The sequence below is a fragment of the Mytilus californianus genome, unplaced genomic scaffold (assembly GCF_021869535.1).
Source record: "Mytilus californianus isolate M0D057914Y unplaced genomic scaffold, xbMytCali1.0.p SCAF_4, whole genome shotgun sequence".
Classification (NCBI taxonomy): Eukaryota; Metazoa; Mollusca; class Bivalvia; order Mytilida; family Mytilidae; genus Mytilus; species Mytilus californianus.
This window is the reverse complement of record NW_026262690.1, coordinates 28,259,514-28,285,628: the sequence shown is the minus strand read 5'-3', so window position 1 is coordinate 28,285,628 and position 26,115 is coordinate 28,259,514. Positions and strand designations below refer to the sequence as shown.

General features: G+C 32.6%; 1 protein-coding gene across 2 annotated transcripts in view; it reads right to left on the bottom strand.

The window, feature by feature from the left end:
• Positions 1–8,348: 8,348 nt before the first annotated feature.
• LOC127737858 (calpain-5-like) overlaps positions 8,349–26,115 on the bottom strand; it is a 32,546-nt gene continuing 14,779 nt past the window's right edge. For both annotated transcript variants that reach the window (XM_052248807.1, XM_052248809.1), the window contains exons 4-13: positions 25,426–25,628; positions 23,691–23,874; positions 19,888–20,078; positions 18,613–18,690; positions 17,013–17,190; positions 16,002–16,121; positions 13,387–13,583; positions 12,878–13,008; positions 10,182–10,318; positions 8,349–9,186 (exon numbers count right to left, since the gene is read on the bottom strand). In XM_052248807.1, coding sequence (XP_052104767.1) covers positions 8,992–9,186; positions 10,182–10,318; positions 12,878–13,008; positions 13,387–13,583; positions 16,002–16,121; positions 17,013–17,190; positions 18,613–18,690; positions 19,888–20,078; positions 23,691–23,874; positions 25,426–25,628 — 1,614 coding nt within the window. In that variant the 3' untranslated portion in view covers positions 8,349–8,991. The remainder of the gene's footprint in view (positions 9,187–10,181; positions 10,319–12,877; positions 13,009–13,386; positions 13,584–16,001; positions 16,122–17,012; positions 17,191–18,612; positions 18,691–19,887; positions 20,079–23,690; positions 23,875–25,425; positions 25,629–26,115) is intronic.

The window sequence follows — 26,115 nt, the reverse complement described above, 5'->3', positions numbered from 1 at the left end:
TGGCACTCATTTCTGTCGGCTTGTCCCGCAAAAAGGGTAGGATGAATGACTCCGTCGTACAACAAAAATCTGCTAAAACATGTTCGTTAAATTTAGAAAAAACATTAAATAAAAAATCGGAGAGTGCTAAAAGAAACAACGTCTCGTATAAATTCACAGGTTGGGGCTTTACAGCCGAATTTGATGCTACAATTAATGTATAACTTTTGAGATATTCCGCTATGCATGTGGTAGGTATTTTTGGGAATTCTACAAACAACTTTTATGATGTCATCAAAGATGAAGCTACTGATACCAATGGCTGCATAGTACAGACTACGTATAAAATAAGAGAGAACAAAAATGATGGCTATACAATAAACCTATATCGCACAAAGAGCTCAATACTTGTCAACGGTAAACTAACAGTCAACTTTATAAGTAGAGACAACAAAATAATACATGAAATCATGAAGAACAAATCGAGAAATGCTTCAAATGTAAGAGGAGCTGTAGATCAAGAGCTGTCAATTGTAAGAGATGGTCATTGGGTGCACTATAAATGTGAGAAGCTGTCCGAAGCCCAAATCCTGCGTCTTGATGATAAGAAAGAATCCCCATCGATTTATTCATGTCAACAATGTATGAAGGCCAACTCTGGGCAAGTCATCATTTACAACTTGACGATGAACTATCTAATATACAACATATCAATTCACCAACATCTGAACAACAAATCATGCTTGAAGAACAACTGACTAACTGTTCTATTTGTGACAGACCGTTAGATATGAGCAAAATATCATGTGCTGAATGTAATCAGCAATTACATAAAGGATGTATTGATAGTGAGAGGGATACATGCTTTGCATGTATAGGTAAAAACAAAACATATAAATGTTGAAGTCTCACCGACTGTTGAACCCATTGTCGACACAGAATTCTCTTCATCTCAAGATAGTTTTGAGGCACAAATTCCAAATACAACGATGCCTATATTAACATCAAGAATACGTCAAAATACAGCAGTCCAACAAAGATATATCTCATTAAATTCCAGCGTCGATGAGCACCAAACTTCAGTTAAAGGTATAAACAAAGAAGACAAATATCATTTAAAACCACGAGATCTTAGACAACTCGAGTTAAAACTTAAAAAGAAAGAAGAGCAACTAAAAATGAAAGAGGCAGCTATCAATGACGAAGCTAAGGAAAAACACGACCATGAGATAGGCTCCATAAAGCAGAAAGAAGAAACTTTGAACTAGAGTTAACTATAAAGACCATGAACAAGAGAATAGACTTACTTGAAAATCAAAACACCAATAAATGTACATCTAATAACACCAACAGTGGTACTGATGACCTCATTTTAGCAGAGAAAAAATTACCCGCTTTGTAATTCGTAGAGTTGAGAACGAGCTTGACAAGTTGGATATCACTGCAAACTATACAGATACAACTGACAGAGATGAGAATCCAAATGGGCATCATGCTAAAATGCAGAATTCGAACATAAACTTGAAAACGCATAGAGTAATAGACGAAAGTAACGACCCCAGTAGGGCCATGAATGATCATAATCACTGCCGCCCGGTACAAACTCAAAATAACATTATGTCAGATACCCAGTACTATGAACACCAAGATGAACTGCCATATACGTCACAAGATACTCATGTAATTAATTATCATACTAATCCTGTAAAACAAACTCGTACAAACGTACAGCTTAAAACAACTGAATTCGACCGTCACAATGTATTCAATCTACAAGGGTGCCAACAATCTAATATACGACCTGTACCAGCAGACTATCAGTATTGTATGCTTCCAAAATAATGAGTTAATTGGGCGACCAATATTATATTACACTGAGCAAAATGCAGCACCTACTGGGCATATTTTTTTATACCGGACAAGCCTACAAAGCCAGATACACTAGCAGTAGATAGTAATTTTGATGCACAAAGTTTATATTGTAAATATTATAAATAATAATGGTATTGTGATGAAGAAGAACATTAGAATTTTATCTTTTAACTGCAAAAATATTTTATCATGCAGTCCATTTTTTGACGAAGTCTACAGACATATGGATATATGTCTCATTCAGGAACATTAGCTCTTCAACTGCCAGATTGATAACTTAAATGAATTACATGAACAACTATATTGGGTAGGAAAAGTTGTGGATGATAGAGATCCAAAAACTCCTGTGCAAATGCCTCGAGGATATGGTGGGGTTGGAATATTATGGAGAAAAGAGTTGGATAGCTTAATTACCACGTTGGAAGTTGGTAATGAACGTATACGTATACAGTGCGTTGAAGTGAGAGGAGATGACAAAAAACTATTATTAATTTCAGTATATATGTAGAGGATCTGCAAATAATATATCTGAACTTAAAGAGTGTGTGCATATGTTATATGAAATCGTGCAATCATTTACAGGAACACATTGTATCTTAGTTGGGGGTACATTTAACGAAAATATTTTTAATAAATCTGGTTATACGAGGAATCAGTACATTTTAGATTTTATGGAATAATGTAAATTTATAGCAAATGAGTTTGGAAAAACTTTCATACACTCCAATGGGGTAGATAGTACTGCGAAAGATCATATACTGTACCCTGAAAAGGTACAAGATGACATATCATATGTTAAGAAATTAGACATTGTAAACAATGTATCAGACCACTATCCGGTACTACCCGAAATGAGTTTTGATTTCTCCATTGGTTCAAGTTAAAGTCATCGAAAAGAGACAAAATGCATTGTAAGGATATGTATCAAGAGTCAATCGAGAAAGGAATAGATGAGTTAAAGTTAAATCTTAATACCATTGAAGGTATTAGTGATGCATTTTCTGGCATAAATACCATTATTGATTCTGCCACCAAATCAGTGGCACTTGCTCATAAGGCATTTAGGAAACGACCAAAACTGAAAATAATGAACGAGAATATAGACAATGCTATTAAAGCGAAGAAACAAGCATATGGACTGTGGAAATGTAAAGGGAGACCAGTAGATCCCTATCATGAGCTCGTTATCTATAAAAAACGAACAACATACGAATTAAAGACGCAGTGCAAAAATGAGATCGCTCAAAGACGGATCAACAATAGAGAAGAAATAATTCAGGCTAGAGTCATGGATAATAAATTATTCCATAAGCTAACCAGTAGACAACGAGGCAATCTAGGCAAACTTATTGATGAGCTACATGTTGATCAATCCATTTACAGCGAGACTAACATTTTAGAAGGCTGGCGAAATCACTTTTCAAATCTGGCAAAAAAATCAAATGCATCAAAATTTGACATACAATATCTTGACAACGTAGACAGCGAATATGAGCATATTATTGAGATCTGTAGGAATGAGAGATCACATTCCTGTTGCAATCAAAGAACCTAATGAAGCGATACATAAGTTGAATAGAAATAAAGCGGCATATATTTTTGGTATTACAGTTAAAAGTATTTTATAAGGTGGGTTGAAATTAACTGGCTCTTTACTTAAATTTATTAATGCAGCATTTGAAACATGTATTATACCAGATATCTTTAAAGTTGGTACATTATCCCCCATCTTCAAAAATAAAGGAAACATACTAGACGCTAAGAACTATAGAGGAATAAAATATAAAAAATCGTTGAAACCATATTAAAATTCCGTATAAATCTTCAAATATTAGATAACCAGAACCCATTGCAGAGATGATTCACAGAAAACTCAGCTCCACTTATTGCTACACTTATGATAGACGAATTTGACAGAGAAAATAAGGACCTAAAGAAAACAAAAATCTTAGGAATGCTTGATGCAAAATCCGCATTTGATGTTGTCCGTCATTCCAACCTGATACGGAAATTATACCATCTTGGACTCTCAGAACAGTCAGTACTCTTAATAGACAGTCTATATACAAACGCAACTACCGAGATAAAATGGAATGGACAACTATCAGAATCTTTTGATATTGAACAGGGAGTAAGGCAAGGTGGACCCTTAAGCGCCGACCTATATAAAATATATGTAAACCAATTACTAAATCTTCTAGAAGACTCTAACCTTGGCGGAAAGATTTGATCTACTCCTTGCTGTGCCCCCGACTATGCAGACGATATAGCATTAGTAAGCGACAATCCGTACAGCAAACACGCAATGGTTGATATAGCATCAGATTACAGCAAACGTGAAGGGTACCATTTAAAACCAACAAAGAGTGTCATCCTCCCTGTTAGAACGTCAAATAAAGCATTTGATAATATAAATTTAGATATGAATGGTGAATTGATGCCTATTGTTAACAAAACTCCCCATATTGGCATTCAGAGAGCATTTAAAGACTCTGCATCTGCTACGATTGAAGAGAACCTTAAAAAAGCGAGAAGATCTCTATATAGCCTAATGGCAACTGGTTTACATGGTGAAAATGGATTAGACCCGGATACTGTCATCCATCAGTTTACTTAAACTTATATAAATCAAGTTATGCTATATGGATTGGAGACGTTAATCCCTAATGGAAAAAATCTGGATTTCATCAACAAGCAATATAAAAAGATGCTGAAGCAAATATTATATCTGACTACAAATGTTGTAGATCCTGTTGTATATATTATCTAAGGTCAACTACCAGCAGAGGCTGAAATTCATAAAAGGGCATTAAATTTATTTGGAAATATCAGTAGATTAGAGAAGAGGTCAATGGAATGGAGAATTGCAGAGAGACAGTTCAGTATTAAAAACATGAGAAGTAGTAGTTGGTTCATCGAATAAAAAAGCTATGCCTGAATAATGACATTGATGACCTTTATAGTTTTCTTGGCAAGCCGTTATCCAAAATGAAAAAAATTAATAACAAATAAGGTCAATAATTATTGGGGAAAACGTATTAATGATGAATCTAGAATGTATCCTACATTAGCATATTTGGAAACGAGCTATACATTAGGACAATGTCATCCTATAGCAAGAACTTTAGATGCAAACATCAGAGATATTTCGAGGATACCAGTACGGCTAAAAATTGCTACTGGTACATACATTTTCCAAACAAATCGATCCGCCTTTAATAAAAACAAAATAGATGTAGTCTGTATGCTCTGCAATTGTAGTGAAGAGACGCTTGCTCATTTTCTGAAAAGATCACCAACACTTGTAGCCTGCTTTTTGCTAAATATAGCCTTTCAGTAGAAATAGATCTTCTAACTGTTGTAGTGAATCCATATGTTTACTGTTTCACCTCAGCACATAAAGAGCTTATTTACTAATGACATTAATAATCATTTAGAACCTCTGTGTGGATATCTTATCTATAGATTACACAATAAACGGTACGAATTGTTGAACATTATTCCTAAAAAGAAGAGTAGAAAACGTAGTAATAAACATAAGTAAACGCTCCGTTGTGGTCAGATCACCTCTTGGCAATACTCAAATCCCTAAAGTGTTGTTTTACCATATTATTTAGATTTTAAGATCGAACATACTTATTTTATATGTGTGGATAAAGAACTATTATCCTTGTATATATATTCCTATGGATCTGGTGTAAATATTTGGTTGAGGATATTCAGTGTTTATATTTATACGTTTATACCGTACTCCGGGTTCCAGGAGGTGTGCCATGATTGGCAGAAGATATTAACAGAAACAGAAGCAGTATGGTTGATAATTTGATGTATGAATGAGTATACATATACATATATGTTTGTTGTATTTTGCTGTTTAATGTGTAATGTATGCATGTATTTTGTTTGAGAGCCTCATCAATGAAAATTTACAAGTTCTAATTGCGTTACCCACTTTTTAATTAAAGAACGTATCATTATTATGAACACCAAAAATAAAAACAAGGCACAGTATGCAAAAACAAAAACACACAAACGCGGAATGATATCTGGTGCTCTGGAAAGTTACGTATATCAGCTATATAATAGGTGATTCCAGCTTCTCGTGGGCGTTTTTTTTTTTATATTTAACAGAAAAATAAAAAAACCTAAACTAAACAAGTGGGTCTTAGACTTATCATATGCACATCCTCATGTTGTTAGTTGTTTGTCGGTCCAGAGACTGTCTCATTTACTGAACAAACCAATGGTATATTATTTTTCCATTGTAGATTGAATCGTTATCTTATATGACTTGACAGTAGAGTATGTAACAACATATAGTCCTTCATTAACATAGAATGGGTGAATTGCACATGTCACACGAGTTACGCTCAACAAAAATATTTCAGACCGTGGTTCAATTTTATATCACCAGCAAAATAATGAATATGGACTGTTTTTTGTTGACCCTCACAGTTCCAAGGTGTAAGCCTACATCTTGGAATTGGATGCCAAATATATATTTCACTTCGTATCATTAAAAAACACTCATCAAAGATACTAGGATTGTAATTTGGTACGCCAGACGCGCATTTCGTGTGCATAAGACTCATCAGAGACTCTCGAATCAACGCAGTTGGAAATCATAACAAATTTTAATGGCACTTTTGTTGCATATAAGTGATAAAGCAATTCCAAGATGTAGGCTTACACCTTGGAACTGTGAGGGTCAACAAAAAACATAAACAAAGTGCGATAATCGTTAATGTGGTTTTGTATCTAAATATCGAAACCTGCATCTTCGCTAGCCAAGGGTTACGATCCACTTCCCTCCTCTCCACCCTTGGCGGATTGAGATAGAATTTCGGAGACACAAGGTAATGATTTTCATGGTTGCAGTCGAAACTCGCTGCATCCAATCAAAAAACACCTATAACATGATCACGTGTTAATGTAGAAAGTGTATGTAAACAATTGCCACGTGCTTATTGTGCAACAAGTCTTTACATCCCTAAACATACGACAATATATTTAGTGACAATTCGAATGTTTTTAATCAATTAATAGAAGTTCCTGTGTATGTTTCTTGCATAGTGCATGAATGTCAACGTATATTTTCGTTATCACAAATGTTGGCTTAATCTGCCAAGGGTGGAGAGGAGGGAAGTGGATCGTAACCCTTGGCTAGCGAAGATGCGAAACCTGTGGAACGGACTATAAACCTGGCATTATATTGTCCGTAGTTTCAAGATAAACAATTCATGTGCCTGATTTTCTTTAAATCTCTTTTCTATGTACCAATGAAATTGTAAACTTCCTTTCAATGAAAAGTCTCTTAGAACATAGCCACACTATCTTTTAGGTAAACTGACTTATAAAAGATTTTTATTTCTTCCTTTTAGGAGTCAACATATTATATCTAACTTATCACACACTTTTCAATTTTCAAATTTGTTATTTCTTGAAACTCAGACTTGTGTTTTGGTTTTTCTAATATATCTGATATTTTTCTTAATACGAAATTACCAATCAGAACAATGCAAATCATATTTGTTGGTATTGTCACTACCATCAATTGCTATGAAATTATAATTTAACTAAGCAAATTAAGATTTTCTTCTTTCACTGAATATTTTCAAAATATTTGAAAAAAACACGGATCGTTATGTATATCTGTATCACTAATCAACAGACCCGTCCTACCTATTACAGTGTTTGTCCATCCAGATTCCTAACTGTCTATTTTTGTTTGATATTACAATACCGAAATACAAAATTATGATAAACATATAGTAGGAATTACTCGTGTACAGCATCTTTACCAGATTTATACTTGTATACTGATGTTAGTGTTTTAGAACTCCTGCTATAAATCTAATAGCAACTTTGTTTTTTATACATGCTTGCAAATCGTCGTCACAATTTACATTTAGAACATATGTTAATTAAACAATACTTTACGTAAATCCTGATTACTATACCAAAATGACATGACTCTGTGTGAATAATAAAAAGAGGAAGAAGACTTCAATGGGACAATCAAAATGCAGAAGTCAAAGAGAAACAGACATCATGACCAAATTAAAATGAAGAACAAACAACATTCAACAGATCACATCATATAATAATAAAGATTGATAAACAGTAGCAGGAATAAAACGACCGTGCACAAGTGATCGGATCACGTATAGATTGGATGGATTTAGGACCAACTCAAAATTTATCTGTTACTAGGCAAGATATGCAGAAAATTTGGGCTAGTCTATTATTCATTTTTGGAATATTTAATTGACATGAGCACCCTACATTTTATGGCTTTCTTATAACAAGCAACACAATATAGGAACGCATCTTTTATAAAGCTTTCTAAGAAGACTTTTCTTTAAATATTGATATCGATTAATGTTTATTTTGAATATGTTTTGGTACCCTTATGTGTAACATGTCAATTAAAAAAGAAGCTACTCTATCCTCATCCTGGGAGATCTTTTACTGACAAGAAATGATAAACAACAACACATTGAGCATAACTTTATTGTCCAAAGTTTTCAGTTTTGCAATGCTATCAAACATGTGATTTATTTGCTCTTGCGTTATCATAATTGTAAAACTATCTCATATATTACCATTTCAACTTGTTCTTTCAATTCCAAAGTATTCTTTGAAATGATACTTTCATAATTTAAAACTAGAAATATTTTCATGAAATGTATTCAATTGATACTTTCGTACGTAAAAATCAATACCAAGACAAAGATTAAAATTATCATAGAGTTATGAATAAAACTGATATAGATATATATATATACAAAATAGGCTAATTTAAGGTGCAAAATCTACAAGCTTTTGCTTTGGATACAAATCATCTTTTAAAATGTAAAGACATAAGAAAGAGCTCAATCACAGAAAGGAAAAGGACTTTTACAAAATTAAAGACAACAAAATAAATAAATGGGAAAAATCTTTCAATGTGTTCATTTGCATTTTCCTCCATTTCTAACCCTTGATAATATAATAATAAATAAACAATTCCACATTCTAGCCTTTCAAACATCCTGACTGACAACAAAACGCTCAGTGAATACATATACATGTTACGACATGAAGCCTGATATAATACTTTGCCATGTAGCATGAGCAAGAAATCATATATTGTGTGCTTCACACTTCGTCCATCTTTTCAGTATAGAAAAGTTTAAGCCATATGAATCCTTGTTTTTGTTCCGTGGATTCTTTTCCTTTGCCATATAGCTCAAAACGGCTAATAACATTTCCACCTTTATACGATCTTCGATCTCCCATAGGTATTGTATACTGTCCAACAAATTCGTCTTTTATCATGTTGCTGTTCCACACCTAACAGAAAATGATAGTAGTATTAACAAGTGTCTATTTTGTATTAATATATCATGCATTGATTTTTTGTTGGGCTAAAAATAACGAGAATTTTATACAGTAACATAAAAAAAAAACCAAAACACAAGATCTACTCCGGTCCAATTTTACCAGATCTGGCTGAATGAGGACGAAAAGAACAACTAGTACTGGTCATAAGAGCTGTATTTATTGATGCCCGTACGAACCTCGACAGATTAAATTCTTTAACGTTTGCATTTCGTTATGAACTTTCAAATAGTTTAGTATCGAGAAAAATTGAAGAGACAATATTTGTCATAATGGTCATGTGGTGCAGAAGGTACCGTTAAATGTTATATTACCGAGGGGTTGATATCTGGTTGACTTTTAATCTCCAAGGGTATTACAAGCCCAATAGCTTCATACTTTGTAGCTGGCCTGGAGGAACGAATATTGTTTGTATGAAATATTTAGGGATGAAATGTCGTAAAATATTTGCAATTCAGGAATTAATACCCTCATGCATAGCTCTGGTCCCTTGTCTGTATTTAGCTAAACTTCCTTTTCGGCTATATAAGCTTCTGAACATTAATATTATGTTTTGGATTTACAAAACGATTGTCCTATTATTATATGCCAAGAAAACAATTTTGGATAACCTTGAGGTCAAAGATCATGGTCGAAGTTTGATTTTAATTGTACATAAAATACTGTCTTATATCGTTCCTGCATACGATCAACAAGAAAACAATGTAAAAATATGATGATAGGTAACAAGACACAAACAGAGTAATATTACAAAAACGATAACAATGAATCAGGATAAAACAATGTGTCCACTTTCATTTTAAAGGGAGACATACTAAAACCGACACAATGTGAGGAATAAGATATGGTAAAAAATATTGGTGTCACTTCAACATTATCGATGATTTGTTTAAGAAATTTTGCACTTAATTTATTTTAACATAAAACATTGTCATATAAAACCACACCTCTATAACAATGTCTTCGTCTGGTTTCTTCAAGTAAAATGTGACTCTTTCATTCCATTCAGGATTCACAGTATCTCTAACAACTTTTGTTGTTAATTGTTTCTTCTCACAGTAAACTATGCAATAACCATCAACAGCTAATTGATAGGAATAAAGAAAATAAGATAAATAATAACATTTAAGGAATTTCTGAATTAGATTAACACAAAAATATGACACTTATATGCTGATCGATGACAATAAAAGTATTTGAGTCATGAAATAGCAGTTTTTTTATAATATAAGTTCCAAATGGAAGAGATATTCATGAATACTATTTCCACTGGAATAAATAGTATAGTATTTGTTCCTCACGGAATAAATGGTGTTGCCCGGAAATTTATATACTATCCGGGTAAACTTATCAATCCATTAAATAAATTTATTGTTATAAATATTGATTTTGTTATCAGTAGATTAAAATCATACTAAAACAGTTTTGTTATACACGTATGCACTTTAATGGTACTACTATCTGTCGATACCTTGATTCTGGCATTGCACAAGGTCATGTTTTTCTCTTACTGTTAATGACGTCTTTACACTAAATCCACTGGATGTTGGATGTGTACTGATTGATATTTTAGTCTTAGATACATGATCGTTTTATTAGTTGTAAGTTGTAATTGGCTTTGAACTAGCTGTCAGTAACTGTGAGTACTCTCATATCTGCACTTAGTGTCCATTTTGTTGTTAGGGATGAGGGATGGATAAATACCCTGGCACGTCGTCCGGTCTGTGTTTTTGTTTGATTGTTCTGCTTTGTATCGATCTGATGAGTTAAACCTTTTTCAACTGATTTTATAGTTTGTTCTTATGTTGTGCTGTTTCACCACAGTCCCATGATAGGGGAAGGGTTGAACGCTCACAAACATGTTTAACCCCGCCACAATCTGTATGTGCCTGTCCCGAGTCATGAGCCTGTAGTTCAGTGGTTGTCGTTGGTTCATGTCTGTCATACTTGTTTTTCGTTAATTGTTTTGTTATAAATTTGGCCGTTAGTTTTCTCAATTGAATTGTTTCATATTTTTTTATATCGCGGCCTGTTATAGCCGACTATACGGTATGGGGTTTTTTTCATTGTTGAAGGCCATACAGTTGCCTATAATTGCTTACATCTACTTCATTTGAACTATGGTGCAAAGTTGTCTCATTGGCAATCATACCTCATCTCCTCATTTTTATAGTAAATTTGTTTCAACAGGAAAAGATATTCTAGCATTGTATATAGGGAAGTTTCCAAAGGAACATTTATTACGAGGGACAAATATACATTGACAAAAATCCCGCTATGATGTGAACGTACAGATTTCAATATCAATGTATGTGAAAATAATATCGTGTGCTCCAACAAAAGTATTCAATACTTCAAAACTGATATAGTGCCCATTTTTTACTATTTCTAACTGCAAAGACTTAATGTTGTTTACAATTAAACTTTTACACAAAGCAGCATTTAATTCATAATAAGACTTTATTGCACATTTATGTGTATATAGATTTTACGACTAAATTAAGTGAGATACGATTTTTCTCCAAGCTTGAGACAATTTTTAATTTCAAATTTAAAACTCAAGGCTTGCCGAGATTTTTTTAATATTGAACATTTAACTGTCGAGAGTGGAGAATATGGTATTGCACGAGATCCAGTAATTGAATCTGTTTCTTTAATGATTTTGAGACGATATGACAACAAAATTGTTTACTGGTCTGCAAAAGAAGATGTTCTTTATATTTAACGTCATCAGACATGGTCGTCTTTTTTCATGATGCCACAATAGGAAATTCAGAGGAAAGCGAGAAAATGAAGAACTGAGATCAAATGAACCACACGTTGATTATAAAAAAGTATAAATTGGATAAGAGTGAGAGAAAATCAGTTACCAGCAGTTTTGACTTAAAGGGGCACTAGCTGTCAAATTTATGTTCACCGATTTGACTCAAATTCTCATATTTGATTTTTAACAATGTAAAACATTTATCCAAATTATAAAAAGTCTAAAATAAACAATATTCCGGGCGTGGGCTTGATAATATGTAGCTTCGTTTCGTGTGTATTTTAGTCTTAACGCCATCTAATTAACTGTCGAGTTGACCCCGAAGACCTCCGATTGCCATATAAGCGATATAACATAAATAAACATACAAATAGATAGCAGAATCGTGCATTTGGACTTTTCTAGGTCTGTTTAATTTCATATTATAGATTAAAAATATATGTTAATCATCGTTTTTTTCCTGTATAAGAATGATTTTTTGTGGATCGAATCAGTCAATCAAATGATTTACCTTTGTTTCACTTTCAATGTTGATATTCTTTTCCTTTAAATAATTGAACACGCACAATGCATGCGGTATCCATCTCTAGCCAAGGGGTTAAATTGAAGTTCACATGAATACGGATTCAATAAGGTCGAATTAATCACTTGCAAGTGAATAATTCATCCTCAATGTTTCTGACAAAATTGAACCATACTGGCTGCTAAAAGCGATATATTATTTCACTATTTCACTTTCATTAATGATTGAACAAAATAAATCGTATTTTATATTTCTTATATATCTCGTAGCTAGCGCCCCTTTAAATACACCTAGTTCAGGCAAACTAATATCAGTATTTCATATTTATTAATTGTTATGCAAATATTACAAAATACCTCCATCTTTATCCTGGGGTGGCAAGCTTGTTCCTCGTATAATCGATATTTGCATAGCTCCAATATGAGGTTTAGCCAAGCCTTGTATGCCACAGCATTCGGGAGGCTTTGGTTTATCGTAAAGCAGTTCTCTGTAAAAGAAAAGATTTGTAATCAAGTACACGTATTAGAAAATGCTTATATATTATCTTCAGTGTACAATTTAACACTTGACAAAGAACCAATATGAGCTTTTCATTATTTATAAATGAAAGGCTAATGAAATTGTAGATTTCTAAATCACGACAATAGTTTAGTAAACTTGATACGATTTTATGCACAGATAGCTTTAATTAAGCCCTCAAAGGTGAGCAAAACTGGTCCAAAACTGTCTAGCTTTTGGATTTGAAGTTAATGATTCATTTTACTAAAAATATTGAAATAATCATTAAAGGTAAACACAAAATTCAAGATTGATCACCTATCAGTAATAAACACTGGAAACAAAGCCTGTTTTGGAAACTACATACCGCAAATCCATGTCTAGTGTACTATACATTCTAAGAACAAATTTTCCTAATTTTCCAGGATCAAAAGTTGAAGGAATAACACAGTATCTTCCTTGTGTCAAAGGTACCCTAGCAAATACACTTCTACCATTTGAGAATGGACCAGAATGTTCCTTGGTGAGTCTGTCGTGCATCCGGAATTTTCTATTCATGTCAGTCTGAAATAATTAAATATTTAAAATGCCTAATAAAAAGTGTCCAAACGTGATATAAATGTACCATGTTTAACAATATAAGTTGAACTGGGAAACAGCGGATGATAGAGAAATTGTGAAAATTAAATCGGGCTTATTTTCAAAACAGTTATTGTCTTAGTTGTGGCTCAAGCGTATAATGTTTCAAAACTAATATATCAGAAGGAATGCGCTATTTCAAATTTAGTGGATTTACATAGATGTTGCATAAACAAACCGTTTATTCCGAGAATAATCCACAATTGTTATTAAGTTACGTAAAAAGTAGAATTTGTAATATTTTTCATGCAAACGCATATAATTTTAAAGGGTATGTGCAGAGCGTAGAAGTGAAACGATGCCACTAACGTAGTCGTTTGGCATTCTTCCAAACCTTTAAACAGACTTATTTAGAAGGGATATAGTTACGATACTGTTGTCAGGTCATTAAAGATGGCATATTTTGGAATTAATATTGATTCACTCATAGGGTCTTTGCATCGGTATTCTAAAACCAGTTGTTGGCATGATACGGATTATGTTCTTCTCATATATTTTATGATGGTGTGATACTAAACCCCTAACGGGAGGGATTGTGCTTGATTTTCATATCATGAAGGCATTATCTTTCAATCAGTTTAATTGAGGTCTGGAGCTGGTATGTCAGTAACTGCTAGTAGTCCTTTGTTAATTCATGTATCATTGTTATTTTGCTTAATTTCTTCTGTTACCTATTCTGACATCGGACTTGAACATCTTTTAAACTGAGTTTTACTATGCGTATTGCTGTGTGTTTGTTTATTCTACATTGGCTAGAGGTATGGGGGAGGGTTGAGATCTCACAAAACATGTTTAAACCCGCCGCATTTTTGCGCCTGTCACAAGTCAGGAGCCTCTGGCCTTTGTTAGTCCTGTATGTCTTTTTTTAATTTTAGTTCATTTATATGTTTCGGAGTTTAGTGTGACGATCATTTTCACTGAACTAGTACACATTTTTGTTTAGGGGTCAGCTGAAGCCCGCATCCGGGTGCGGGATTTTCTCTCTGTGTTGAAGACCCATTGGTGGCCTTTGGCTGTTTTCTGCTCTTTGGTCAGGTTGTTGTCTCTTTGACACATTCCCCATTTCCATTCTCAATTTTATTAATTCTAAAAGGCCAGCAACTGTTTTCACAAAAAATCTTACGATTAAAATTGATCGTAAGTTGTACTGAATGTATGACTTACGAGTATTTTCATTCTTGAGATTTTTTGTGAAAAGAGTCGCAGAATAAGTTTGACTACTTTCTTTTTCACCGATTTAATCACCTACAAACTATTTTTAAACTAAAAAGAAAAATGTGTTGCTTTGTGAAAAGCGTTCGAGGATTTTATATGCATATTTATACCATTATGTATCTTCTATTAGTAATAAGAAACATTATCGCTATTTTACGAAATTTTCCTTTGATCTTACTAACTGATAATTTCCTTTCTCAGCACAGTAGAGTGATATGAAAAATTATCGCTAGAAACTAAAGGCGCACGTGCCGTTGTCAATGAAATTAACAACGTCGTCATAGGTAAAATAGCGATAAACAGATTATCATTGGTCATCTCAACTCGATTGCTTTTCTCACTTTCGCCGTACCGGCTCAAGCGAGAAAATCAATCTCGTTGAGATGACCAACGATAATCTATAAATATCATAACTCAGTTCTCATTCTTTATAGAATGAACAACCGAAACAAAAAACAAAACGTTTGGTTTTAAAATCCAGACACAATACACATAATAAAGCAGAAACAGTTTAATAATTATAACGATTTTCTGGTATCAATTGTTCAACCATTCAGTTGTCTTCCTGAAAACCAGAAAAAAAACTTTGCATGTGAAGTTCAAATAAATTATGTGAAATTAGTACAACATCTTACTTGAAAACACGCTCAGTGGCATGCACTTCTTTTAATTTTTTGTAAATATCATGATATAGACTATCCTTCTGCAAAGCATAGAAAATTATGCTCCCCATTCTTAATACATGAAAATAAATAAAACATATTTCACTTTTTATAGTGAGAACAAATGTTTTGTAGTCGATCAACTTAATGCAGTATTCATTTTCAGAATATATAAAATTTATATGATATAGCTCGATAATGATAATGTTCATAAGCTGAAACTGTTTTAGACAGACAAGTATAACAAAAATAACGAATTCCAAGATAAATTCAAAAAGGAGGAAGTCCATAAACTGACAAAATCAAACGTTAGACTTCATCAATCAACGGAACAAATGGAAAAAAGACCGCCATGTTCATGACTTTGTAAAGACAAAAGGCTTAAAGATATGAAAGAAATGATGAAGCAATAATATATAAATATCGAAACATTCAGGAGAAACAAGATAAAGTAAGCAAACCATACCTTCATTATAGTGAATCCAATGGTATCATTGGCCTTCCCTTTATCCATGTCTATTCGTTTATCCCATTGCTCTAAAGAAACCATTATTTCGTCCTTAGGTTGCTTCACATCAAATATATACTACAACAAAAGTATACAGAGTTAAATGTGTTATAAAGATCGTGCAAATGATATTGATTAGTAACAGGATTCACAATCAATCGGTTTTAAAGGACGTTATGTGTAGAAGAAGAAAAAACAATCAGTTAAATACATGCATTTAATTTTGAACTAATTTACAAGGTCTGACTACAATATCAGCACTGAGGTATTTTCTCCAAGACATTATTGTTAAATATTCTAGTCAGCTAGCGCTAGGCTTAATAAACTAATCAGAAAAAGAGCACTGAAACGTCAGAAAGTTACTAACCCATCTGTTCAAGGAAACACAAACCGAAAATATAGAGATAATCACATCCGCTTGAATCATCACAGGCACTCATAGCAAGCTGTAACTCACCCAAAGATTTGACGAATGGTGGTTATTGTCAAACACACACTGCTGAAAATAACGCTTACAAATCAAAAATGCAGTGATGTTCATGCAAGGCAGAACTGACAAAAGACAACCAAGACTGTGTATTGTGCGGTTCAAAATACAACTAGAACTAACTAAAAGCAATAAGAGTGTGTTAGTAATTTTGACATAAACGCCAACTTTGAAATTTTGTCTAAAATAAATGTTGTTGGTATTAAATCTGGCTACAATCTGATTCTTATCTATGAATTATCTAAGCATGCTTTTTATCAGATGCCTTTTATACGCCAAGTACTTATCGTTTTATATTTAAAATGAATTTGATATTTCTATTTGCAGGTGAACAGAAATTGCTTTATTTGCTTCCCATAAATTCTCATGACCATAAAATGAAATGAATATAAACAGTCCTTATAATCAATGTATTTTTTTTTCTTATTTTGGCATCCAAATAAGACAAATGCTTTTCTCTCCATTTTTATTTGACGATTTACCTGTGGATTGTTGAGGAATGTGCCATTGTTGGAACAGCCGCCACACCTGTCTAGTTTTCGCCATTCGCTCATTGCCTTTCCCTCCCTCCAAGTCTTTTTTAAAGAAAATATAGAGGTATTCATTAAGTGGCAAATGTCCATACTTGTGAAATATCGACAGAAATCTTCAAATGACATCCTACAATAAAATGTATAGCTATTTCACAAAGAGTGGTAGATACTGTACTGAAAAAAATCTTACATTTCCGTGACAAGCTTGCATTTGCTACACATATTCTACAAAGGACAGTTATAAGGGTGTATAGACTCCGTGATTTGTAGTCCTATTCACCTCTTTCATTATACATGAGATTTCAATTTCGATTTTATGAATGGACTGGCCTCCTTGACCTGGGGTCATTTCAAAAGTTAGTCTATTTGTATTTGTACATTTAAAAAATAATTGACTAGATGTTTTTCCAAAACTTTTTTTACTTAATCAAACCAAAATGGCTAAATTTTAGGTCCGCTTCGAACGAAACAAGTTTGAATTTCCTATCATAATCGAAACTATTCTTTTAAATAAATGAAAACAACACGTTATATATTTCATGCGTTCGAAGCGCTTTTTGTGACTCAACTTCATCAGGAACGAACAAAGCCGAATATTTGAAAGCCAATGATGTACAAGAACTGAAACAGTTGAAGAGCTATATGACCAAAAAGGACCTAAAAATAGCCAAATCCATCTAAGGTCAACTTTGCCTAAGGGAATTGAAAACTGAATCTTTGGAAACTTAAATATGTGTAGGCATTATATTTGTCAATATTTTACACTTTGTGTATGCTCGGCTTAAACGCTCGGTATAAGATATTCACAAATATAATACCTACCTATGAGGCTATGTTAATATTAGCATAGAGCGTTACATTAAAGAATAATTTCTTGACTAAACATAGAAAAAGAATTTTGATAAACTGAATCTATAGAACATGTTGATAAAAGCAGAATGGTCAATGTAGATTTAAACATTTGTTTTAAGAAGGAAAAAAATATGTTATCTGTACAAAACACTGGAGATCAAACATGTTAACAAACTGAACAATGAAGTTGACCTCTGCATATTCAAACATCATTTTTGAAAATTCTTATCAGTTCTAGCATTGTACATTGTAACAATATCATTCTGCACACGACTGTGATAGTTGTTATGTCATTTGCGACTGGTGGATATGCCCTGAACCATTTACACACAGAAAAACATACATATGCAAATGTTGTATAATACATTTTCACGGACAACAAGGCACTCCTTCATAAACATACCCTATTATCATGACTTAAACAAATCTGATCACGACAAAAAAGGAAAATAACACTTTATAAATTTATGTATTCCTGGATTTACCTTCACCAGGAACGCTCAAAACCAACTGTTTAAAAGCCAAGGATAATTGTGAACTGACACATGTAAAAATCTATATGACCAGATCAATTTTGCCTGAGTGAGTTGGAACCTTAGTTTCTTAATAATTATGAAAGTTCCAATAAATACATATATTTACAACTTATCACAGTCGCTAAATATATTTGTTTAAAAAATAGAATTAAAAGACTTACCAGAATTCTCCATTGTCATCAAAAGTAAGTCCTAAAGCTTTCTTTTCACTCTCGCTAACCTTTTTCCATTCTGGTGAACTATAAATAGCAATGTATGTGTATAAATTCAGATCTTCTATCAGTCAACACAATAATTTTTTTTTTTAAATGCCAAAATAGTGTAGCAGAACATCTTCAACCATTTTTTCCTCGAAAACAGCATACAAAATTATGTATGGAAAGAAAATTAAATTTTAGTTGAAAGACTCTAGCGTAAGGTTTATAGGATCGCACAAACATGGTAAATTTCTTGGGTTTTTTTTATTTAGATACAGCGTATTTAAAAGAGACAAACCTATAGCATGCTATACGGTATTGTTGAAGGACGTACTGTGACCTATAGTTGCGTCATTTGGACTCTGGTGGATAGTTGTCTCATTGGCAATCATTCCATATATCTCTTTATTTTATATACATAGAAAACTCTATGTTTAAGAATATTAACCTCTATTATTTCATTAGTGGACAACTCATCTGATGAATGAGTTTTCTATTGGGTTCGAAAATCATTTAGGGGAAATATACGGAGCTCGGAGTTCTGTAATGTTACGCTTAGAATTTTAAAAACTTGATTCGAATCAATTATTTGAATAAAAGCTATTTGATATGATCTGTTGTCAAATTTATAAAGTTTGTTAATGTCCAGTGTGGTTGAATTGAATTCAGTGTAACCTTTCTTGGTAGTAAAAATAAATTCCATCAGAAAATTAAAGTGAGCTCTTTGCTTATTTATAAGAAAACTATAAAACTATATTGAATTATTGGAAGCATGATTTATTGCCGATATTTATCTGAATGTGCATTTTTATTCCAAACCTTAACTTTAAATTCAGGGCAAAATGAATTTCTTTTTTAGTTTCTTGTCGCAAGGAATATTCACTTTGTTTTATTTAAAGTAAGTAGTTTGGGCGGAAAAAATGTTAAATGTTTAAATTCACTATTAAGTAAATTTCGTGTGTAAACTTAGTAGATATTGTATTTGAGGATATTCATTAAAAAAAGTTAAAAACACATTCGCGTGTAAGTTTTTAACCTTCGTATGTCTTAAAGGCTTGTATGGTTGGAATTATTTTAAAACGAAATAAAAATACATTACACCATTTCATTGCACATGAAAGGATAAAATTACGAAAAAATCATAGCGAAAATGGAATTAATATGAAAAAAAATGTTAATCCAATCAACAATAAAAAAAATTTCATACACACTGTAAAGTAAAACAAATAGTAGTCATACCCATCGCTCCATGCACCTTTCCATTCTGTGCCTCCCCATGGGTTACGACATCGGATCATTCTTATCTTTTCCCTGTTAAACACAGATATAAGACTCTTTCCCAGTCGTATTTTCTTCACGGCGTTTACACTGTATGCATGTCCTTTCACTAATCCACAAGACATTTCAGCTTCCATTTCATTACCGCATGCCTAAATGGGAATTAACAGGTACATTTATTCTTCTAATGCAATATTTAAACAGGTATATATGGTCAACAGTCATTTACCAATGTTCAAATCTCATAAATCGAGGTAGCAAATAAATTGAGGGAATCACATGAACTCCAAAGGGAGCGAGACCTGGTCCGTCGACAAGGTAAGCGTCTCATGCTTTACATGCATCACCCGCATTGTGAATCCATACTGAGTGAAAATATGTCACAATCGGGAATAGGACACAATCTGTAAAATTACAGATTAGACGATTGTTCTTCTATCTAAAGATTTCAGACTGCGAAAACATGTCGCTAGTGAGTTGATACACAAATATATCGTATCGGTCAACCAATTTGTGATGGTGATTGTAAAACTTTTGTAGTATTGATTTCAGTTGTTCTTCCTCGTAGCACTGTCCGAGCAGTTTTGTGAAAGTAGCATAGCTCTGCTAATGAAGTTCGTAAAGCATGAGCATACATAAGCGTAACGTATCAATTCAGATATCGATACGTTACCTAGTGCACCATAGATTAAAAACAAAAGATGGATGTGTCTGTTACTGCTGAGAAATGGGAAGTTGACAATTGTAAAATTGAAATCATCATGTTTGTCAGAGATTCTAGTCGTCCATCTGTGTCAATATCGTAGCAAAATCAAGATAGATAGCCGACCTTATTGTCGGTATTATATTACTGTACGGTTGTGAAGTATGGGTTATTGGAAATAATGAGATAATTGAAAGGGTACAACTAAAATTTTGTAAATTATTATTAGGTCTGAAAACATCAACACCCTCTTACATGATTTATGGGGAGCTTGGAAGATATCCTATAGACTTGGACATAAAAACTAGATTGATCTCATTTTGGGTGAAATTAAATTCTGGTAAAGAGACAAAACTATCATAAACTTTATATAAATTGTGTTATCATATGTCTATTAATGACAATGTGCATTTTTCATGGTTAAACAGAGTAAAGACTATTTTAAATAAATGTGGTATCCCCAATGTGTGGGAAACGCAATCTTTTATGAATTGTAAATGGTTAGTTTCATTCATCAAGCTCGGACTTAAAGATCAGTTTGTACAAGTCTGGCATTCTTTGCTTGAAAACTCACCAAAAGCACTTAATTATAAACTTTTTAAAGATTTTTTTGGAAAAGAAGATTATTTTGAAATTCTTGGGAACAAACTGTCTATTGATTTTTGTAGATTTAGGACCACAAATCACAAGCTCCCTATTGAACAGGGTAGATGGAATAATAAAGTTAGAAACAATAGACTGTGTCTTCTATGTAGTAAAAATGACATTGGTGATGAATTTCATTACATATTAGAATGCAAATACTTTGAAGAAAACAGGAAATATTGTATGTCACATTATTATTTTAAAAATGCAAATACTGTTAAATACAAGCAGATTATGTATTCAAAACACAAATCAGAACTGATTAAACTTTGTAAATTTATAAAGATTATCAACACAGGTATATGTGCTCCCGGCTAAAATGTACTTCATATATTGTCTTAGCAATTGTTTTGTTTGTTCTGTCTTATTGCAAATATTGTACATAAATGTCTTCTCTATACCTATGTATATGGTTTATTGAGAATAAAGATATATATTATCCTTAATCCTTAATCTAAACTTCACTGTGATATTTGAGGTCCAAGCACTAAAATGTGGGTTATTGATTGACAGAAGGTTTTAAACGGATTCTGCTTCGTTTGAGTTGGCAAATAGGGGTGCACAATTAGTATCACTTGGAATTCCGACTGTCTGTTGAAATATCAATCTACCCAACTCAACTTATATGTTGGACATTTTGATGATATCATCTTCGGTATATTTGTTTATGGAATCAGTGTGGTTCTTCATATACATAAAATATATTTAAAAAAAAATGTTTCCATTTTTTATTTTCCAAAATCTTTAAGAAATCCAATTTAAATGTTTTTGCATGTCTCACTATAATTTCAAAAAAAATCATACCACTATATCTTTTAAACAGCAAAACTCTACAATCACTATTTACAATGTTACATCTGCTTTAAATGATTGAGGAGGGTTGAATAAAATTGAGGCTCATGTATAATGGATTTACAGACCACAAGTCAGGAATCATTTTATGTTTGTCTATGTAGAACTTAATGTTACTGACAGCTATTTCATGTTTTTTTTTAAATCTTGATTCGAGCGCCACTGATAAGTCTTATTTAGACAAAACGCGCGTATGTCGTTCTATGGTAGAATTGTGAGAATCAGTTTTTTCCTGCAATCGACCTTTCTACTATACTAATACAGGTGTACAGATAACACGAGGCGTATACAGTCTCCTGGTATCCTGCTTCTGTTGCGAGTGAACGGTTATGTCAAACTTCTGTTCACGACACAGTTCAATTTGGGGTCCTCATTGCGGTCCGCGTTTGAGTCATGTCGATTTCTTTCAAAAACAAATTCAACGATTGGGATGGAAAAAAAAGTACAAAATTAATTGCAGGATAAAGACAATTACTGTTTAGTGTCTTTAAATATCAGCTGTATTTGTACTCGGTTCGAAACAGGAGTAATAGCTCGCTGAAGCTCGCATTACACCTGTTTCTTAGCCTCGTACAAATACAGCTGATATTTAAAGACACTAAACAGTTATTGTCTATCTATCTGCTCAGCAGTTTTACTAATGAGGAAGTCAGGGACAGCTTGCTGGCTGCTCCCTTTAAGGTATATTTTAAAGAAAGGGATTAAACAGTTAAATTAATTACAGTTTTAGATACAGGTTAGTTCTGCTATTTCTCCATGAGTATACTAAATTCTAATCAAAATAACTTTATTTGTATATAATAATGCTGAAGCAGTAGAGGAAATAAATCGTCTTTTAATATTTCCGTAATTATTATAAAAATAATTTACATTTACATAGTTTAAGAAGCACTGGTAAAATATTTCCATTACTCGGTGACATTTTCATTTTTTCAGGAAGTGTTTTATTCCTGAGTTTACCTGATAGAACATTATGACATTATAAAATCTTAGTAATGGTATATATGGGAATTTGTATTATTGTGTACAGTTTGGCATACGCTTATAACAACAGTTCTTAAAGCTAAAAAAAGAAGAAAAAAAGGATTATAAAAATGATAGCACTTTATAATAAATTATCATGAAAAATAACAACGATATCCCAATATATTCAGTTTGAAATAAAAGGATAAATTAATAAAGAAAAAGAAAATAAAAAAGAGATAAAAAGAAAACGAAAACGAAAAAATAAATAAGCTATGAAACAAATAGAGATGTCAAAAACTGTTTTAGATATAGACCTATCAGAATCACTTCTAGGAAAGAACTTTTAAATAGTTCTAGTGTTCTAGTTAGAAACGAAACGCGCGTCTGGTGTACCATTTATAAGCATTGTATCTTTGATTAGTATTTAGAACTGTACAAAACTGTTCTTGGGTAGACCAGAATCTGTTAGAAAGTGTTCTTAAGGTGCGAAGAGAACTATTCTGAAGACTGTTCTAGATAGTTCTCCTCACATTTCCTGGCAGATTTCAATAGAATTAAGAGGTGAACCCAACCGTAGAGTTGTCCACATAAAACATACCCTTATTGAAGCACTCATCAATGATCTGTCTTCATATGAGGAGCGTAATATTTTGAATAGTTTCTTTTTCAGTTCTTCGGTTCTATAATCCTCTAGTTCTATAGATTCACCAACACCTCCTGTCATGTCTACCATTCCATCTTTCGCTTTGCCTGCTGTTAGAGATTCGTAGTCTCCAAAAAGTCTACAGAAATATTAGAAATATATTGCTGTTAATTTAAATACTCACAAACTTACAACGATGATTTAATGTTTTTACTTACATTGAAGGAATAAATCTCTTTTTCTATAGTCGCACAGTTTTAAATTCTCAATTTTTCAAACAATAGCACCTCATTTTTTTCAAAAATAGTTTGGATGTATTCTAAACACTCACTTCACACTCTACCGATATACATACTGCCTGTCATAGGAAATTTTTAATAAAAACTCCACCTGTAAGAATGTTGTGTTTAATGGTTAATAATGTGGCACCATATTATATAAAAATAAAGAGATGTGGTATGACTGACAATGAGACAACATAGTTCATAAATGGAGTAAAGTTGCTTTTACTATGCAAATATACTTTGTCATTATGCGGAAAAGTAAAAACAAACTAAATTATTTTATGCAGGTTGGGAAAATATCTTGATGAATGACCGTGCGCACAGAGAAACTCATTTTCAGTTTCCATTTAAAATGTACCATTTGAAAAGTATCGATTTAGATCAACAATACCATTATAGGCAAGGTTACTTATTCATTCTATCTCCTTTATTTCATATCAACGATAGTAAATCATGTTTAACTGCTTTTTATATATTTGCACAATATCACACTTTAAAGGGGCATTTGCTGTCAAAGACATGTTCACCGATTTGACTCCAATTCTCATATTTGATTTATAACATACTAAAACGTATATCCAAATTACAATAAGTCTGAAATAAACAATAAACATTTGCATAGACTCGATAATATATATCAGCATTTCGTGTGTATTTTAGTCTATACGCCATCTAATTAACCATCGAGATGACCTCCGAAGCCTGCCGACGGTTACATAACCCGATATAAACATAAACATGAATATGAATAGATTGCGACCACGTGGAATTGGATTTTTCAAGGTCTGCTTGATTTCATGTTATAGGTTAAAAAAATAAGTTAATCATCGTTTTTATCTGTATAAGAATGATTTATTGTGGATCGAATCAGTCAACGAACTGGTTCACCTTTGTTTCACTTTCAATGTTGACATTCTTTTCCTTTTAAAGGCTGAACACGCATAATACATGCCTAACCAATCTCTAGCTAAGGGGTTAAATTGAAGGTCACATGAATACGGATTCAATGAGGTCGAATTATTCACTTGCAAATGAATAATTCATCAGCGATGTTTCTTACCTTATTTTGACAAAATTGAACTAAACTGGCTGCTAAAAGCGAATCATTATTTCACTATTTCACTTTCATTAATGATTGAACAAAAAAAATCATATTTTATTTTTTTTTTATATCTCGTAGCTAATGTCCCTTTAAAAACATGGATAAAATCTAACTTTATCACAATTGGGCACCTCTAACAAATGTTTCATTTGCTTAGCTGCCACTTCTTTATTCATCAATTTACAATTGCATTGACTACAATATTATGCTATTTACCGTGATGTGCTGTTCCCATTTGTAATAATATCATACTATTAAAATTTTCACGAGAGTTTATTCTAACCCTATCATACAATAGACTTACTTTGCATAAGCTTTTTCCAATAATGCTGACCAGAATTCATTTCTTGTTTTAGAATGAAGATAAATTAGCTGACCATATCTGGTAGGTAAATAGTCATCCACTACTACATCTATCCACTGACCACACTGCCAGAACTTAAAATGAAATATCCCACAATATTGATGTTCCTTTGTCCATCCTTGCTGGTGTATATCAGGAACAACCTAAATTAATGAAAATAACACTTATAAATGTCTTGCGTCCGAAGCGGTTTCCTGGGTTAACTTTCATCAGGTACGCTCAATATCTGAAATTCAGGGATGTATAAATACGTAGAAACGTATGGTACTTTATTACCAGAGACACTTAAACAGAATAGCAAAATTCATCTAAGGTCAACTTTGCCTGAGGGAGTAGGAACCTTAGTTTCATAGTAATTTATAACAGTCAAATATTTCATTGATGAACAAATAGTTATCCCTCGTTTCATTAGACAAAATCTAAATTATTGTCATCTTGGTGAAAAGTTATACAATGTATAAAACATTTAATTAGAACATCACTTCACCAGTGTTGCAGACTCGTTTCTTTTTAAATGATCGTGATAATATTATGTTGTCCGTCTGTTGTCCTTTTAACTTCAAGTAAGAAAGAGAACACCTTGAAACTAATTACTTTTATTGTTACGTAATACTAACAAAGGACATATTT